At 51.1% G+C, this 19,805-nt stretch overlaps 3 gene segments (V, D, J or C); all 3 read right to left on the bottom strand.

Moving 5' to 3' along the window:
* Nucleotides 1-2,285: 2,285 nt before the first annotated feature.
* On the bottom strand, nucleotides 2,286-7,230 carry LOC114509485. The segment is given in 3 exon segments: nucleotides 2,286-2,441; nucleotides 6,693-7,027; nucleotides 7,138-7,230. Coding segments are annotated over 3 exon segments (549 nt in total).
* Nucleotides 7,231-12,354: 5,124 nt separating this feature from the next.
* LOC114509484 lies at nucleotides 12,355-13,471 on the bottom strand. The segment is given in 3 exon segments: nucleotides 12,355-12,525; nucleotides 12,916-13,253; nucleotides 13,366-13,471. Coding segments are annotated over 3 exon segments (567 nt in total).
* Nucleotides 13,472-17,655: 4,184 nt separating this feature from the next.
* On the bottom strand, nucleotides 17,656-18,264 carry LOC114509482. The segment is given in 2 exon segments: nucleotides 17,656-18,035; nucleotides 18,122-18,264. Coding segments are annotated over 2 exon segments (414 nt in total).
* Nucleotides 18,265-19,805: the final 1,541 nt, after the last annotated feature.

Here is a 19,805-nt window from a genome sequence, read left to right as displayed (position 1 = left end):
TGTGTGTCACGTCTCTACAAGTAAAAAGGGCAAACATGCAGAAAATTCCAGGAATAAAGTTTAATTGCTATGATAGAATTTTATTAAAACAGTTTATAATTAGGGACCACCTACCCAAATTAAAATGCATGTATGTGATAATACATAAATGTCACCTGAGTAAGATTTGAGTTAAAAATACAACCATGATAACTATTTATAGCAATTGTGGTGAAACTTGATGGAGAAGCACGGGGAACACACTGCCTTCTGTTCTTGGTTGAAGAGGAGTGTACACATTTTCTACAATCCTTCCATTCTACAGCTGTGAGCTGTGCACTGTGGTCTGAGCTGCAGATAGAAAAGCTCGAGTTGGTGACCAGCCAATCCCCGTGAAGGGCTGCATTTCTCTCTCTTCCTTTCAGACCCTTCCCAGTAACAGAAAAGCCACCGCAGACACAGCCTCCAGGAGAGAGGGTGTTGGTTTCAGGCTTGTCTCTGGGGAGGGCACCCCTGTAGTCCCTGCCACTTGTGTCCAGAATTCTCAGAATAAAGAAATTGCCCCGGCCGGTGTTCCACAGAGGGTTGAGCATGGGGTTGTGAACCAAAGGGTCACCCTGAGGGTCGATTCTGAGTCAGGCCACATGCCTGGGTTTCGGGCCTGGTCCCTGGTGGCGGGCGCCGAGAGGCAACCATGCATTCATGTTTCTCTCCCTCTTTCCCTTCCTTCCCCCCTGTCTAGAAATAAATAAATAAAATCTTTTTAAAAAAGTTGTTTACTCAGCACCTCAATGACAGCCACACAAAGCCAACTGCTCCCAGAAGTTTCTGGCAATGATCCCTTGTCTGAGTCATGAAAAAGTGCAGACATAAGGGACAATATACCTCATGTCACAGGCCGTTTTGAGAAAGAAGAGTTGAGAAGGAAGGTGTTGAGCCTGGCTAGAGGTGTCCCAGGTCGTGACTGAGTGAGGGACAGCCCAGCCCTGAGAGCACAGGGAGGTCGTGTCTCACGTCCCCACACACTGGGTGCACTGTGGGAGCAGCCCTGAGGCTGCTCAGAACTTGGAACAACACAGAACTTGGCACCCTGGTGACCGGGCAGCCACATTCTAGAGAAGCTTCTCCTCAGCTCACTTGGTGGCAGATGCTCCAGAGACAACACGTTCACTTGTTTTGTCCCCAGGGAGGGAGGCACTGGCCTCAGGATCACGCAATGACAGCGACCTCACACTTTGCAACTGTTGTCAGCCAAGACGCCTCTGATCCTTTCCTGAGGGACCCAAAGATGACCCAGAGAGGCTCAGGGGGTCCAGTTCTGGCTCGGCCACCACTCAGATTCCACCAGGGCAGCCCTCTGTCCCCTCTGTGTCTTGTGTGTGGAGGTGAGGAGTTCTCGTGGGCCGGTCCCACACCCACCATACACAAATGCAGCCTGAGGGGGACCAGAGCCTGGCCTCTTGGTCACTTTCACACCCCAGTACAAGGCAGGATGTGGAGTGTGGGGCACCCTCTGACTGCAGTTTATCCTGAGCCGGGGTGGGGAACCTCCTGTCCCAGGGGTACAGTTATGGGGAGACACAGGGCTTAGCTGCTGTGGAAGCAGAGAGTCAATTCAGTAGGAAGAACCCATGGAGGGCGTGGGAGGCCTCGAAGTCCTCCAGATCAGCCCCTGGTCACGGTCATTTCAGAGGTGCCCTCAGGATATGGGGAAGGAAATGATCCATGGGCCACCTCTCCACCTGCCCTAGTGACATGCAGCTGGGCCACAGCACCAATAAGGGCTTCAGCGGCACAGGGTAAGTGTGGCCACTGGGGGTGGTTGTCCTTGATAAAAAATTCCCGGATGGCTGGTGAACACCCTCAGCCCAGTTGCTTCCCACACCATTCACCACAGTCCCTCCCACAGTCTATATATGGTCCAGAATCTTCAGCCCCAACCTGGATCCCTGGGCTCATCTCCCCTGGACTCGGCTCGAGAACCTGGAGCTTTCAGAGGCAGAGACCCACAGTGAGAGGTCCCTGGGAAGTGGGGTGCCTGCGAGCCTGTGGGGCGGGGCCGGGTCTGCTCACACAGAAAGGAAACCCGGACCTGGTGCTGGATCAGGAGGGAAGTCTGGCCTCAGACCACCCACCTGGAGGACTGCAGGCAGGGAAGGCGTGCTGTGCTGGGTCCTGGGCTGACGCTTCTCTGGAAGCTCAGGCTGTGGTTGGTCTTTGGGGGCACATGGAAAGGCAGGCACATGGGTGATCTTTTCTTGTCTTGGAGCTCCAGCCCCAGCCAGCAGGCAGAGCCGGCTCCAGCTTCAGCACTTACACATCCACAGGTGCCAGGTGCAGGGGCAGAAGCCAGTGCACATGTAGGGGCCGCCCCAGAACCAGAGGAACGTCCGCCTCCGGAGCTGCTCCAGAGCTGCAGGCCGTGCCAGCAGCAGCATCCGTTCCTCCCGCAGCTCTGCAGGCTGCACGTGCACACGGTGCATGGCGGGCCCTGACCCTCTGACACCTGCAGGGGGTCCCTCCTTGCCCCTCCAGGGTAACAGAGGTTTTCCTGAAATGTCTGGCGCTCCTTGTCCTGTCCTGCACAATTGCAGTCTCTGCCTCCACCTTCGCAGAATGACTGTTCTGTGACTCCCTGACTTCACGTGGTCGTTTTCTTATAAGGACACCAGTTATGTGAGTTCAAAGGGCCACCCTACAATAATATGGCCTCATCTCTGCTCAGAAAGCATTTTTAAATAATGGCACATGGTGGAGTACTAGGTGTTAGGATCTTCGCACACTTCCTTTAGTGCACAATTTAACTGCCAACATCCGGGAGGAAGGATCCTTCCCCAGATTTTGTACTTGTAGAAATATTGCTGAAAACAACACATGTTATTGCATTTACAATAAAATGACTCATGATAAAAACATAATCTTGACTAATATGGAAGAGAGGGTTCTTTCCTTATGAGGAAATGAGTGTGACTTCAGTCCTCAGTTTGAACTCCACAGTTCCTGTTCCCCCTGGAGTACAGAGGATGGTGGACTGCTCTTTCCAGATAAATTTCTTCCTGGCATGTTCAAAGGAGAGGAAGGCAGCAAACATTTTAGTTGATGGGATGCATGTACAGTTTTTAAGAAGATCTGATTTAATTTAGTTGAAATTGGTAAAAGATAATGGCCTTGGTGGGCTTCACAAGTCCCAGTGAAGAAGGTAAAATGCCTCTTGGTTTTAGAAATTGACTCAATATTCTGAAGTTTACAGTATTCTCTTCATCTGTGTCACATGTTTCTTGTCAAAATTTTGTCTAAGGTGTCCTAAAAGTTGTTTACATTTCAAACAAAAGTTTCCTGTATTTTCTTACTCCCTGTGTCAGTTTACTAACAGGCAGATATGAGGCTGTGCTGTGTGTGCAGATGGGCTGAGTGTCTGCGCAGTGGGATGCAGGGGGTCCCCCTTGCTCCCGTGCCCCGGGGGCAGCTCTGCTTTACTGTGTCAGCGCTGCCCAGTCCCCACACTCCCAGACCCTCAGGCCTTTCAGTGAATGGTTACTTAGGACCAGGAGACCCTCTTCCCTAAGGCCCTCCCTGCTCCAGGCACCCAGAGGGATCTTTCCCCTTATGTCAGGCAGGTGCTCCCTGCTTAAAAAGATCATGAATTCTCTCGCTGCTTTTTGAACAAAACACTGTCTCCTCCTAGGAGAATCCAAAGCAGTTTGGTCACTTCAGGGAGAACGGTCCTGTGGTGGAGGTGCCCAAGGACGCAGAGCCTGCGGTCTCGGAGGCCATTTATCCCGTCTGGTACCGTGTGCAGATTTCATCAGGGTGTTGGCCCTGGAGGAGGTGGTTCTGCTGCTTCAGTGATGCAGGGGCTGCAGTGCAGTGAGCATTTTGTACATAATACTCAGGCCCCAGACAGATGTCAAGATGGGCCTTTCTCATTGAAGAGCATTAGCTCAGGAGGAAGGATCCACCAGCTTCTAGGGCAGAGCCTTCAGAGTAGAGGATTTACCACTTGGCAGATGGGGCCCTGCTGCAAGCCGCATCCCAGAGGCAGGGAAAGGAGAAGCAGGGTCAGGGGAGGTGGTGACAGCAAGGTCATTCCGCAAGGATCCAAGGTATCAGGTTCCGTCTCCCAAAGACCCACTCTTTTTGGAATTCCCTCAGCCCCTTCATGGGGGCGAGCACCAGACTAGAGGCTGCACCTCACGGTACCCGCTGCAGTCTGTGCAGCTTATGGGGCTCTGGGCACTGATGGAGGAGAAAGTCTTTACGTTTCTGTCCACACAGAGATCGGTTTTTCGTATTTTCTGTCTCAGTTTGCATCTCTGAGGGTCAATGTCAGTATTATAGTTCATGTCCCAGAGTGGTGTTGCCCAGTCTGACCCTGATGCTGTCACTATGGCGACTCTGGAAGGGGCAGGGGTCCTCCTTGGGGCCCCAGTGGAGTCCCTGAGCCTTAAGATTTCATGACAGGGGGTTGTCCACGTGCCATTGACCTTCAGGTTCACATGAGAGTGAAAATGCTCTCAGATTTGGGCTATAGTGAGATTCCACTAGTTTGTGGATTTTTTAAATCTCTTGATATTTATTTGTTAAAATATTGGCAGACTATTTACCAAATGATAAAGACAAAAAGAATCAAGCATGAGAAATAGAGTTCTCCCAGGTAAAAAGAAAATGAAAAAGACACATAAGAAACAACGTCTCCCCATCGTAATAAATGCAAATGCAGACGAAGGAGACGCCACCACCAGCAGCTCCAGGTGGCACATCGGGTTCACGTCCACACGGTAGATCAGAGCAACCACGGGCTCTGGAGAAGAAACTGATAATGCACAAAGTTTAAATGAAATGAGGATAAAATGAAAATGACTAACTATATCAAAAGAGATACAATATACATTTTCCTATGAAGATAAAGGGATTTCAAAGATGAGTAAAAAGGATACTTTCTCTAGAAAATACACAACATATTATAAGGAAGTATTCCACACAAAAAGTGTAAAATAAAGTGACTTTTGCCACCAACACAAAAAATTTATAACGGAATCTTTCAAAAGTGTCTGCTACATACATATTTTTCCAAACCTTGAAAAAGTGGAAGCTTTCCTGATTCCAACAGAGAGCAGGTGTAACAGTGACACCTGCACCGGACAGACAAATGCAGAAAAGGGTCAATTACAGACGACAACGTGACACATGATCCAAATGTTCTAACTTCAGTGTTAACTCAGATCCAACAGCAGGCCAGTAAGTGGACGCACCAGCATCACATTTGATTCCCTCCAATGTCCAACTTACGTTTCAGTTAATCAACCCTCTCACAGAGCACATCATATTACTAGACCAAAGGATAAGATCAAAACACTTCAATAACTTCAGAAGAAGCCTTTGAACAAAGTATAAAAGTAACTTATAGTAAAAACACACACAGTGTGAACAGCAGGCACGTTTTGCAGTGCGGGAACTCACACTCCCTCCTCACACACACGACTGAGCCCCACACTCAGCTCTCAGCTATTGAGGCGGGAGGACGACATTCCCACAAAGATGGGGAACTGGCCACTGTGACTTCACCTGCGTTGTCATTCAGCATCACACAATAAGTACTAACAATGTAGGTAAACAAGACAAAATTCATGGTTGGATCATAGCACTGGTTACTTTTCACATTCGGTCATGCTCCAGCACCAAATGTCGGCCACAGCCCGAGGTGCTACGGGGCTGGTTCAGCCAGGACACAGGCCTCTCCCTGGGAGCTACAGGGACAGGGGTTCACAGTGAGGGCCAACCAGAGGGTGGCAGCTCTGGAACACCCAGGAAAGGAGTCAGTGGTCACTGACAGAGACACAGGATGCCCAGCCAGAGTTTGTGTCTGAAGTGACCAGAGATGGTGCCCCCATTCCAGCACCTGGGCTTCAGAGCAGAGCCACTCTGTGTCCCCAGCTGATGGGGAGCTGACTTCCTGTTTTGTCTGACACCTGTTGTCCAGGAAGGGGCTGCGTGAGGTGCTGTGAGGACAGTGGGTGGGAGAGGCACACCCATTCCCCAGGGGCTGCCCTGCAAGAACCTGCCTTCTGTGGCAGCAACAGAACCAGAAGCCACAGGTGTCCTGAGTGGCACATGCTGGGACGTCCCCTCCCTGCAGATGAGAACGAGCTTCTCCTGGCCTCAGGTCCCAGAGGCCTGCAGCTCTGTGTGAGCACAGAGGATACTGACACAGGGTGGCGGTGAGAGGCACCCTTGTGCTTAGCTCTCAGGCCAGTGAGGGTCAGGGACCCTGAGCTGCCAGAGCTGATTCTGGGAATGGATCGTGAACCACACAGGGTGGACCTGTCATGAGTGATGGGCAGGGGAAAGGCTGAGAAGGGACATACTGGTGACAGTCCACACTCTGGGCCTTCCTGATGTGCACTGACGTGGACACAGACGAGTTCCCTGTCCCTGGTTCTTGCTGACCCATCATGGACTTTGTTCCCAGGACAGCCTCCCACGACACACAGGACCTTCCCCTCGTTTGAGAAAACTGCACAATGTGTTGCTGCCACAGACAGGCCTCAGAGGCAGTGTTCAAAGGATGTGACACATGTTCCTGTCACAGTCCCCTGTGGAGGGTCTCAGACCTGAGTTCAGAACAACCAAACCGAGAAAGCAGCTGTCTTCGCAGAGGAGTGGGGACTGCCCCGGGGAACTGCACTGCAGGGGACAGCAGGTTTTTGTCTCACTTCCCCACAGCCCCGCAGCATTGTGGGACCTCCGGTACTGCTGTCATAGGACTGGCAGTAATAGTTGGCCTCGTCCTCAGCCTGGAGCCCAGTGATGGTCAGGGTGCCCATGCTGCCAGACTTGGATCCAGAGAAGCGGTCAGGGATCCCCAAGGGTCTACTGCTAGTACTAAGGATGACGGTTTTAGGGGGTTTTCCTGGGACCTGTTGGTGCCAGCCGACATGGGAACCACGCCCGATGTTGGTGCTGCTTCCAGTGCAGGAGATGGTGACAGTCTGTCCTGGGTTCCCAGACACTGAGGGTGGCTGAGTCAGCACAGCCTGGACCCAGGAGCCTGGAGGAGGGAGACACACAGAGATGGTGATTTTGGGTCCAGAGACAGGAGCAAGAAGAAGACCCCCAGGTGTCCTCCCAATCTCCTCCCCTGTCCCCTTATCCAGTCACCTGTGCAGTGAGCCAGGAGGCTGAGCAGGAGAGGGGACCAGGCCATGGTGGAGTCCATCCCTGAGTCTTGCCTTCTGTGGCCTCACAGCGGAAGCAGAGCTTCCCCCAAATCTCTCCCTTCCCCTCTTCATACTCTGAGAGAGGGAGGGCCCACTCATGCAAATGAGACCCCTCAATTTCTGATCCCTCCCTGGGCCCTCTGTCAGGTACCTGTGTCTGGGGACTTCAGGGGGTTAGGGGTGAGCCTGTGTGAGACCCGGGGCATGGCAAGGCAACAGCTGTGACCTGAGCAGAGGACACCAGGCAGTGCCAAGTCACAGGTCCCAACTCTGAGGACCGCAGACCTGAAGGAACAGTCCCTGAGCACCCCCTGGTGCCCAGACCTAGACACACCACTCTGTGGCATGCTGACTGAGGCCCATCGCAGACAGATCCTGTCTTCCCACAGCCCTGTTCCCTGACCTGCTCCTTTAGGGGCAGTCCCGGTGCCCCCTTATTGGGGATCCCTATCACTCCAGGACTCTTTCATGTCCTACTCAGATTCCTCGGGGTGAGTTGCTCCACGTGTACCTCGGCTGGTCCTTGGTCAGCACCGCGCTGCTGCTTTCACTCAGGTCGTCTTCCCTGGAGCAGGACCAGGCCCAGAGCAGTGACTGTCCCACGGCGGCGTGAGCCCTGTGTTCAGGGCACTTTTATTTTACACTGTGATTCCTACCTTGTTAGAAATTAATCTGCATTTCTCCAAGGCACAAAAATAATCTTTCAATGTATTTTCTGTCTTTCAGCAGACAATAAGTATATTTTTATGCATATAAGTTTAACCATGCTTTACCTAGTAAGTGGGAACTTCATTGTTCCATACATTGAATAAGTAATTCCCATGGTCCCGTGTATATTGGAATGAGAGCAGATATCTGATTTTTTGAATCAGGTTCTCTGATCCCAGCTTCCTGGACACAGAAGGGGACAGTGACGGTGACAGTACCACCTGTCACCAGGACCTTGTGAGTAGGGATCCTCAGATGTGACTTCAAGGTCACCGGGGGAAGCAGTTTGGAAAGAAACCCAGAAGGGGATGCATCATGGATTGTGGGGCCCCAGGGCCAGGTGCTGGTCCTCTGGGACTGTCCTCCCTGAGGGAGGGGCAGGGGAAGCAGAGGCGCCCAGGGGATGTGGGCAGGGTCCCCATTGCCACTTGTAAACCTGCTTTCCCCGTGTCAGTCCCGCTGGGAAAGGAGGCCATACTTCGGACTTTCTGCTGCCTCCTCCCTTTCCCAGGAATACGTCATTTCAGACTGTTCCTCACAGATGGGAGGGGGTGTGGCTCTCCTCAGAACTGACATTTTGTGGAACACTAAAAAGGTCGGGGGTCACAGCTGCTCCTTGCTGAGACTGGAACCACCTTGCCTGTTTCCCTGGCCAGTTTCCAGTGTCCACACACCAGACCCAACTGACCGATGATGAGGGCGGAAGGCAGAGTGACCCACATGGTGGGACCAGTTGAGGAAACTGTCTGTCTTTGTTCTCTGATGGCTACCCAGGCCTGCCAGCCATGTGTCAGCCTGTGACAGACCCAGTTCCAACCCCAGGGACAGGCTTCACCTTCCCACGAGGAGTGAGACAGTCCCCTCCCTGGGCACAGGGAAGGTGTCAGGGTGCTGCTGTGAGGGATCTGGTGCAGGCCAGGGCTCCCAGTCTGTTGGTAGCAGGGTCCCGTTGTCCTCAAGGGGCAGGCTGCTGTGGGGTCACATGCCTGGTAATGCCCAGGGGTTTCCCTCCCAGGACGAAATCAGCCTGGTGACACAGGGGTCAGTTATACCTCAGAATGTTGGAAAACTAGTGATAGTGTTACAGGGTGCAGCCAAGAGGGGGGACCCCAAATAGGCATTTGAAATGGGGTCCAGAACTCAAGGTGTCCAGGAGATTTTAAGATGTCTTCACCCCTTCCCCCACAGGTGTGAGTTGGAGAAGGGGCACACAGAGCAAGAACATGCAGGGCAGCTTTGCAGCTAATCCATGGCATGGTCATTTAGCATACCTATAGCCTTTGGCTGGTCACTTAGATATGCTAAATAGCTATGGCCATGCTCAAGGCCAGGGGGATGGAAAGGGACCTTCCCCCCAATATGGGACCTGGGAGGCAGGTCCCCTGAGTTACAGCGCCTGCGTGGGAGCTGGGAGAAGATTTGCTCCATGACATGGGGTGACACCTGCCCAGACCCCCGATGGCGACCAGAAAAGCTGGAGAAGACAGCAGATTGAGGGCAAGTGTGCCCAAGTGTAGGAGGAGTCAGAAATGAGGCTGCAGAAGAAGATTGGCATGGGGGATTTAAACCCAGACATGGCAGCCATTGGGGGAGAAACCACACGGCCTTGATGGAGTGGAGACTCCCGCAGCCCTGAGAGAGGGAGAACCACATGCCTGGCAGAGTCGGGACCCCCACAGCTTTAGAAGGGGGAACCACCACCTGGTTTTAGCAGAGATCCTGGTGGCTCAGCCGAGGGTGCCGGGAATCCAGGGAGGTCTCCCAGTCGAGATGGAGTTCTAACTGGGAAGAACCAGAGGACTACCTAAGTCATGGACTTCTACTTCCTTTCCTGAGATACGGTACTCTGGACTGGGCAAAGGGGGGAAGGAAGGAAGGACTGTGTGTTTGTGGGTGTTTTTAGGGACTTTGGGATTTTGGTGAAGTCATTAGGTCACTACTTTAAGTTAGTATAGCATTAAATAAACATTTTCTTTCCTTTTCACGAATCTCTGGCACTGAGAGACGTCTTTCCTAGGGCAACGGACATAACGGACCGGGGCCTTCTTTTAATAATAGTATATCGTCCCAGGCCCCCCCTTGTGTGTTCTGTAACACAGGGACAGGGGAGGTGGTGACAGCAAGGTCACTTTGTTAGGGTCCAGAATATCAAGTTCTGTCTCCCAAAGACTCACTCTCCCTAGAATTCCATCAGCCCCTTCATGGGGGCGAGCACCAGACTAGAGGCTGCACTTCATGGTACCCACTGCAGTCTGTGCAGCTTATGGGACTCTGGGCACTGAGGGAGGACACAGTCTTTACATTTCTGTCCACACGGAGACGGTTTCTTCACATTTTCCCTCTCAGTTTCCACCTCTGAGGGTCAATGTCAGTATTATAGTTCATGTCCCAGAGTGGTGTTGCCCAGGCTGGCCCTGATGCTGTCACTACGGTGCCCCTGGAGGGGGCAGGGTTCCTCCTTGGGGCTCCAGTGGAGTCCCTGAACCATAAAACTTCATCATAGAGGCTTGTGTGAGTGCTACTGACCTTTAGGTTGATATGTGGGTGAGTGAAGAAAGTGTTCTCAGATTTGGGCCACAGTGAGATTCCACTAGTATGTGGATTTTTTAAATCTCTTCATACTTCTTTGCTAAAATACTGGTAGAGTATTTACCATGAGTTAAGAAGAAAACAAATCAAGAGTGAGAAATTGAGAACTCTGCCATGTATGAGAAAATGAAAAAGCACATGAGAAACAGCATCTCCTTGTCACACTAAATGCAAGTACACCTGAAGGAGACATCACAACAGTAGCTGTAACTGGCACATGGAATTCAAGTTCAGATGACAGATGAGAACAACCACTTTCTAGATTTGGGGTGAAAATTAATAATGTAAAAAATTAAAAATGCTATGAAGATACTATGAAAATGAAAAAATTATTAAAAATAGATAATATGCAGATTTTTCTAGGAAGATAAGAAATGGTTTCAGGCAGCTGAATAAAATGAACAATTTCCTTAGAAAAAATAAAACACATTAAAATGGAACTACTTCACAAAAAGAGCATACGGTACAGTTAGTTGTGCAAAAACACTAACTCCTTCAGAGACTGGATGTTTCAAATGTGTTTGATACATATGTGTATTTATTTCCAAACATTGAGCAAATGGAAGCTTTCCTAATTCTTACAGCAAGCAGGTATTACGGAGAAAGGAAACCTGACAGGGAAAATAAAAAAAAGGGAAAATTTCAGAAAATAATGCAAATTCTTAATGCAAATGTTCTAATCAAAATGCTAACAGAAAGCCCTGGCTGGCATAGCTCAGTGGATTGAGCGCGGGCTGTGATCCAAAGTGTCGCAGGTTTGATTCCTAGCCAGGGTAAATGCCTGGGTTGCAGGCCATGACCCCCAGCAACCGTACATTGATGTTTCTCTCTCTCTCTCTTTCTCCCTCCCTTCTCTCTCTGAAAATAAATAAATAAAATCTAAAAAAAATACCTATTAAAATTTTAAAAAATGCTAACAGAGAAATTCCAAAATCAAAGCAGTAAATAGATACAGCATTGGCACAGCTGATTTCTTCCAGAGATCCAACGTAGGTTCCATATTGACAAGCCACTAATAAAATACATCCTATTAATAGATCCTAAAATAAAATCATATGACCTCAGTAGATTCAGAAAGCCTTTGATCAAATTTTGAAATACATTCCTAATAAAAACACACACAGTTTAAGCAGCAGGCACATTTGCAGTGCAGAAACTCACACTCCCTCCTCACACACATGGCTCAGCCCCACACTCAGCTCTCAGCTACTGAGGTAGGAGGGGCACATTCCCACAAAGATCGGGAACTGTCCAATGTGACTTCACCTGCGTTGTCATTCAGCATCACTCAGGTAGTATTCACAATGCGGGTAAACAAGAAGAAACCCATGGTTGGATCTTTGCATTGATGGGTACAGACACGTGGTCATTCCCCAGCCCCAAATGTGGGCCACAGCCCGAGGTGCTACGGGGCTGGTCCAGCCAGGACAGAGGTCTCTCCCTGGAGGCTACAGAGACAGGGGTTCACAGTGAGGGCCAAAAAGAGGGTGGCAGCTCTGAAACATCCAGGAAAGAAGCCAGTGGTCACTGACAGAGATGCAGGACGCCCAGTCAGAGTTTGGGTCTGAAGTGACCAGAGATGGTGCCCCCATTCCAGCACCTGGGCTTCAGAGCAGAGCCACTCTGTGTCCCCAGCTGATGGGGAGCTGACTTCCTGTTTTGTCTGAGACCTGTTGTCCAGGTGGGGGCTGCGTGAGGTGCTGTGAGGACAGGGGGTGGGGGAGGCACACCTATTCCCCAGGGGCTGCCCTGGAAGAACCTGGCCCAGGGTGGCGGCACCAGAAGCAGAAGCCACAGGAGTCCTGAGTGGCACATGCTGGGATTTCCCCTTCCAGCAGATGAGAACGAGCTTCTCCTGGTCTCAGGTCCCACAGGCCTTCAGCTCTGTGTGAGCACAGAGGCCACAGAGGATCACAGGGTGGCTGTGAAAGACAGCCTTGTCCTCAGCTCTCAGCCCAGTGAGGGTCAGGGACCCTGAGCTGCCAAACCTGATTCCAGGAATGGATCGTGAGCCACACAGGGTGTATCTATCCTGAGTGATGGGCAGGGTGGAGGCTGAGAGGGGACATGATGGCGACAGCACACACTCTGGGCCTTCCTGATGTGCACTGACTCGGACACAGACGGGTTCCCTGTCCCTGGATCTTGCTGACCCATCAGGGACTCTGTTCCCAGCACAGCCTCCCCCTGACACACAGGACCTTCCCCTCATTTGAGAAAACTGCACAATGTGTTGCTGCCTCACAGACAGGCCTCAGAGGCAGCGTTCAAAGGATGTGACACATGTTCCTGTCACAGTCCCCTGTGGTGGGTCTCAGACCTGAGTTCAAACCAAGCAAAGCAAGAAAGCAGCTGTCTTCTCAGAGGAGTGGGGACTGCCCCGGGGAACTGCACTGCAGGGGACAGCAGGTTTTTGTCTCACTTCCCCACGCCCCTGCAGCACTGTGGGACCACTGCTACTACTGTCATCCCATGCTGAGCAGTAATAGTCGGCCTCGTCCTCAGCCTGGAGCCCACTGATGGTCAGGGTGCCGACGCTGCCAGACCTGGATCCAGAGAATCGGTCCGGGATCCCTGAGGGTCTGCTGCTAGTATAATAGATGACGGTTTTAGGGGGTTTTCCTGGGAACTGTTGGTGCCAGTATACATAATTACCACCCCCGATGTTGGTACTGCTTCCAGTGCAGGAGATGGTGACGGTCTGTCCTGGGTTCCCAGACACTGAGGGCGGCTGAGTCAGCACAGCCTGGGCCCAGGACCCTGGAGGAGGGAGACACACAGAGATGGTGATTCTGTGTCCAGAGGCAGGAACAGGAAGAAGACCCCCAAGCATCCTCTCAAGGTCTCCTCCCCTATCCCCTTATCCAGTCACCTGTGCAGTGAGCCAGGAGGGTGAGTAGGAGAGGGGACCAGGCCATGGTGGAGTCCATCCCTGAGTCCTGCCTTCTGTGGCCCCACAGCTGAAGCAGAGCTCCTCCAGACCTCTCCCTTCCCCTCTTCATACTCTGAAAGAGGGAGGGCCCACTCATGCAAATGAGACCCCCGCCCCCATTTTTGATCCCTCCCTGGGCCCTCTGTCAGGTACCTATGCCTGGGGATTTCAGGGGGGTTGGGAGAGAGACTGTGTGAAGCCCAGGACATGACAATGTCACAGCTGTATCCTGAGCAGAGGGCACCAGGCAGTGTCAAGTCACAAGTCCCAGCTCTGAAGACCCCAGACCTGCAGAAACAGTCCCTGAGCGCCCCCTGGTGCCCAGACCTAGACACACCACTGTGTGACATGCTGGCTGATTCTCATCACAGACAGATCCTGCCTCCCCACAGCCCTGTTCCCTGACCTGCTTCCTTAGTAGTGGTCCCGGTGCCCCCTATGGGGGATCCCTGTCACTCCAAGACACTTTCATGTCCTAATCAGACTCCTCAGGGTGAGTCAGTCCACTTGTCCCTCAACTGGTCTGCGGGGTCAGCACCGCGCTGCTGCTTTCACTCATGTCATCTTCCCTGGAGCGGCGTCAGGCCCAGAGGAGTAACTGTCCCACGGCAGCATGAGCCCTATTTCAGGGCAGTTTTATTTTTTACTGTGATTCCTCCCCTGTTAGAAATTAATCACTGTTTCTCCAAGGCACAAAAATACTCTTTCAATGTTTTTCCTTTTTTTCAGCAGAAATTAGTATATTTTTATGCATATAATTTTGGCCAAACTTTCCCTATGACCTGGTGTGGGGGAGGTTTGCCTGCAGAGCCCACCCCTCCACTGCAGATGAAAATAAGTCTGCCAAGACATGATCTGCTTGGGGAGGAAAGGTGGCCGATCTCTGAAGGAGAAGGACCAAAAGCCACTTCCTCAATGACTTTTTATTGCGTTTACTTGCGAAGAAATACAGGGCCTCTATGTAATGCTCATCAATCATTGTCAGGCACTAATAATCAAACAATAGATAACCTGACCTTGTCTTGGCAGGACCAGCCACACAGTGCCCCCTGCTGTTCTCGGATCCAGGGCCCACCTGCCCCTGGAGTACACCCCACACCTCTGGAGGGCAACCAGATTTGGCCCTGGTACCTTTGGGATGTCAGTACCAAGAACAGGGAATGAGTGGGTTTCTCCGTGGGGCTGGAACTAAGACATTATTGTCTCTAGATAACCGATCACTTCCAGGTGACTACATGGATGAGGCATTCACCGTGTTTGTGTCGCCAAAATATTTCAGGTTTTCTTGACATGTCCTCTTGCTTCTTCTCCTTGTGCGATGCCACTTCACATATAGAAACATCTTCATCCAAGTTCGAGGCTCAAAACCTTCACCGCACTCTACTGGTTCACACTGACAGAGAGTCTATGGGATCTACACTTATTCGATGACATTGTCTTCTCGGTGTGCTTTGGAGACACTGCTGTTCCATTCCCACCCCCACTGCCCAGGTACTGGCGGGCTGCGTCCCTCTCGGTCTCCGTACTCAACGCCGTCAGAGGGGACGTGTCCTCCTGCTCTCCTCTCCGGCCTGTCACGTCCCTTCAGTGCTGTTCTGATACTTTATTCTTTCCTCCTTTGTCTATATTTTATATTTATGATGCTTTCTCCTTTAATCTCTTTCAGTCTAATCTTAAAACTATGTGCATTCTAAAGACTGAAATCTACACCTTTACTATAAACATCCTGTTGTGTATATTGCTTCTCCTTTTCAATGTAACGGCCTCATTCCACACCGAGTCATAATCAACTTGTGTGAAAATGCCTCCAGTGTTGACCTGGAAGAAAAACCAGACCTTTCTGGAAATGTCCTTGTGCTTTTCATACTTGATGGAGCTGAGGGTTGCCTCATAGGCTCTAGATGGCAAGAAACTGATGTTTTTTTAAAGCCTTTAAATAATTAAGATTTTTGTTATTAAACTGGTGCTGGTAAAGGTTAAGAGCCTGACAGCCAGGACCTTAAAGGGACAGGGCTCCCTCCTGTTCCTGGGAATCCAGGAGTCGTTTCTCCTGAGATTTCTCAGGAGAAAGAGAACGCTCTGCTGTGTGCAGATGTCAGACCTCAAGGAATCATCAGCACATCCTGGGCCAGGCTCAGGGGACCTGAAGCTCCTCCCTGAACAGCTGTGCAGCAGGGAGCACAGCAAAGTCCCACAGCGCCCCCTGGTGTTGGCAGGACACTCGTCTCCAAGTTTCCTGAAAGCCTTGGAGCCCAGGTGGTCCCTGCAGCTCAGCAGGTCACTGACTGTACCCCATGTCTACGACAGGACTCCCCAATACTGCGATTCTGATCCACTGTGTGTAGTCACAGCACAGTCCCTCATTCCATAATGGAGGCCCCACCTGTGCCTCATTCCTGACTGTAAGACACACATGCCTCTCAAATGTCAATGATGCTATTGTTCTCAATGCTCTGCACACAGTATGTCCACAGTCCCCACATCTCCCTGTCCCACTCCCGGTGGCCACAGGCAAGTTCCCATCTATGCTCTCTGGGGCCACGCAGGTTGCCCTGACTGCTGCTAGAGTTTGTCCTCACTTTATTGTGTTCTTTGCACAATTACCCGTTATACTTCACATGTACACATGTGGTGAGGCCACTCACTGATGATAAATCTCTCCTACATACCCTCTCTACAGTAATTAAGGGAAAATCTTTGGTATCTCATTCAAGGTTTTGGTGCCGGTCGGCATTGGGTCCCATATCCTCCCTCCCATCTCCCGTCTGCAGCCTGTGAATGAGCACATGTGGACCCTGGGGGCTAAACTGAAACTTACATTTGGACTCTTTGGGGTTAAATACTGGTCCAACACCCTCTCCCATTTCCTAGCATTGTTGTTACGAGAGACACTAGCAACCCTTCACCCTACTGCACATCCAGAAAAAGTGTCAGCTTAGACCTACTGGGGGATGACTCTTGGCCATTGGGCAAGGCAGGAGCAGTTCTGAAAGAGCTCATGGCAGGGCACTCCTGCATCCGATGGTGTCATCGCTGGCTCTGTTTGGAGCCTCCAACCTCTGCCATAAGTCCCAGTAAGACGTCCTCAGGAACACCATTTAGCCTGTTTTCCTGAAGGACATGGGATTTCGAGATGCCTTGCCTGTGAAGAACCACAGGCTCAGCTACTAGACCTGGACACTGGCTATAAGGATGCTCACTGTCCTCTTCTTCCACCTCCCATTCTGGATGCCCCGCCCCTTCACTGAGCACCTGGTCTAGATTTCTCCCTGGCAGGGGGTAGCAGACATCAGTTCCATATGCCCATATGCTCCAATCCCATGTCCTTCTCAAGATGTGGGATATGTTTTTATTATGTTTCTATTATGTTTCACTCTAACATTTGTCTTCAAAAATCCTAGCTCTATAGTATCACTGATGTTAACCTGAAAACTAAAAGCCAATGTGAGAGGCTACAAGCATGTATTTGGGATAAAAAATTATTGCAAGCCTGGGGCATAGTTTCATGCAGAAAGCCACATTGTGTCCAATTATGCAGTGAAGGCAGTGGTTTTCATGAGATATGGGAGGAATTAATGTCATGGATAGAAGAGAAATATTTCTATTGGTAATAATGACCCAATAAAGAAATTTCTACAATGAAAATAAGCAAAGTTATTCTTTAGCTGCACACCGTGGGTCCAGTTCTAAGGAACGTCTTGAATGGTGAGCCCTGTACTCAGGCTGTCTGCTCCCCCGTCAGCTGTGCAAACGGCTGTCTGGAGCAGGCAGTTGCTTTGACCCAGAACAAAGGTCAGGCATTCCTGCCCTCAAGCACCACAGAGGCTGGAGAAGGAAGACGAACAAGGAGCCTCCTCTGGGACGGGGGCTCCAGCTCCATTTCCCAGTGGCTCTGCCTCTTCTGCTTCTTTGCACCAGATTGTGAAGTTGTCTTGGTTGTTAAATGCCGGCCAAGCCACCCTCAGACCTGACTGTGTGTTTGTGTGTGTGTGTGTGTGTGTGTGTGTGTGTGTGTCCTCGTGGGAATGACCTTTCCTTTGTTGTCCTGCCCATTCCCTGTGAAATTGTGGGTGACATTGGCTCCTATTTTAAAGAGGACTTTGTCTTCATGAAATGGTGGGTTAAATCCTGTCATGGCTTAGAAATGTGGATCCGATTGCACCCCCTGGGACCGTAGAGAATAACCCTCCTGAGTCCCCACCTGTGAGACCAGCCTCTATGAGCACTAGACGGGGGATGGCAGAATCAGAGGGTGCACTGAGCCCTGGGTTTTTGTCTCACTTCCCCCCTGCATGTGTCACTGTGGTGATGGCCACTGTACCACAGAACACAGTAGTACTCGGCCTCATCCTCAGGCTGGGCCCCGGACAGGGTCAGGGCAGCTTTGCCCCCGAGGAGGGAGCCTGAGAACCGGGCAGGGGTCCAGGAGAGTTTACTGTTTGTATGATAGATCAGTGTCACGGGGACTTGGCCAGACTTCTGCTGGATCCAGTATGGATAGTTACTGCTGGTGACAGCTCCACTGCTCGAGGCACAGGTGAGAGTGACTGTCCCTCCTGGGGACACAGTCAGGGAGGGCTCCTGAGTCACCACAGCCTGAGACCTGGACCCTGAAAGGAAAACAGACACATGTCAGGAATGAAGAATAAAGGCAGAGGGACCCCCTCAAAGGGCAGTCTCTAAAGCATCCCCGGACCTGGGCAGAGGGTGAGGAGGGGGAGCAGGAGGACAGGAGTCCAGGCCATGGTGGACACTTTCCAAAGTCCCTGGCCTCAGGCTGGCACTGCTCTCTGGGTGTCCCTTTATCTCCTCCTCAGCTCCCTGGGGGAGGGGTGTGTTTGGTGGGTCATTATGCAAATATGATCACACAACACCATCGAATTCTGGGTCCTCAGGAGAGTTTTTAGCTTTCCTGTGAGCAGAACACAGTGGTTGTATGAGCTTTCAGTCTGACCGTTGAGAGGAAGCCCCTGCTGTCGGTCAGGTCTAACTCAGGCCACGCAAGTGGGCAAAGGGCCCTTTCTAATGGACCCATTTGAGTGGGTTTCAGCCATGCACCTCTGAGAAGACCCACAGCGCCCCCTGGTGATGTTCTTTGGGGAACATTCAGGGAGGTGGGGAATGCAGAAAGATGGTGCCCTTTTTGAATGGATAAATAAACAAACAAATAAATGAAAGCAGTTCACCTATTCCTGATTTCTTGCACAGTTTTCTTTTTTAATTTTACATTTTGTGTTTTCAGTTCTATAATTCCCACTTGATTTGTTCTCGTGACCTCTATTTAAATTCTGAGTTTTCTCCTTTTCCATTTGTACCAAGAACGCTCACTGTTGCCCTTCAGAGGGATTTCAGGGTCACTGCCAGACTGATGTCTGTCACTGTGTCTCCTCGTCACAGTCCTCTCAGTGTCTGTGTCAGGTCACTCTCATTTCTCCTCAAGCTTTTATTTCCTGCTTCTTGAAAAATCAGGTGGGGTTTTACTGGATCCAGGACTTTGGGGGGTCACAGGAGGAGCCCCTGAGTCCCATCTCCTCTGTCTTCCCTCAGGCCCCCCTCCTGGGGAGCTGCAGCACAGAAGGTCAGGGGGTGGGTGTTCAGCTCCCACTGGCCCCACAGGGGTGGAGCCCTGATTCCACTGCTGTGTGCTCTGACGCCTTCCTGGGGACAGTGAGGCAGTGACTGTCACCTGCTGGTTCCCTTCAAGCAGGGTGACAGACACACCCACTGCTGGTCCCTGCTGACCTCAGGGAGAGAAGCACAGGGCTGAGGGGAGTTTCTGTGCTCAGTGGGGTGGGCACTCACTCCCCACTAGACTCGTTGGCCCCCTAACACCAGGAAAGGGGGGGACACCTGCAGTGGTACCTCCTCTCCCTTCACCTTGCCCTGTACCCCCTTATTCAGTGCTGTTAATGCAGGTGGGGATCAAGGCTGTGCTCTTCATGGTCCCCACAGTCTCCATCAGGGGGCACAGGGGAGCACACTAGCTCTGCCTTGTGCCACTTCATTCAGTCTCTTTACTGAGTGATGAAGTTCAAGTTCAGTCCACCCCTGAGTGGCTGGCATCATGGGTGATCATTTTTGTCTGATTAGAGTAACGAGAAAAACATGGTTTCGCAAAGTATGTTGGGGAATGTTTCTTTCTCCTCTGTTTTCTTTCAAACTGTGTGTTCGCTATTATTTCCCATTTAAATGTTTACTAAAATTTTTTTTAAAGTCTACCTGTGCCCAGATTTGTGTTTTTGAACTTTGAAATAAGAACGATAAAGAACTGAAAGAGCTTTCACAGCAAACAGGAAAGTAGACAGAACGCATCTCTCATTCTGTCAGACATCACAGCAGACACACAGGGCGGGCCGTCACTCGCTTGTGATTTTACAGCC

The sequence above is a fragment of the Phyllostomus discolor genome, chromosome 13 (genome assembly GCF_004126475.2).
Source record: "Phyllostomus discolor isolate MPI-MPIP mPhyDis1 chromosome 13, mPhyDis1.pri.v3, whole genome shotgun sequence".
NCBI classification, from domain to species: Eukaryota; Metazoa; Chordata; class Mammalia; order Chiroptera; family Phyllostomidae; genus Phyllostomus; species Phyllostomus discolor.
This window is presented reverse-complemented; position numbering and strand designations above follow the sequence as displayed.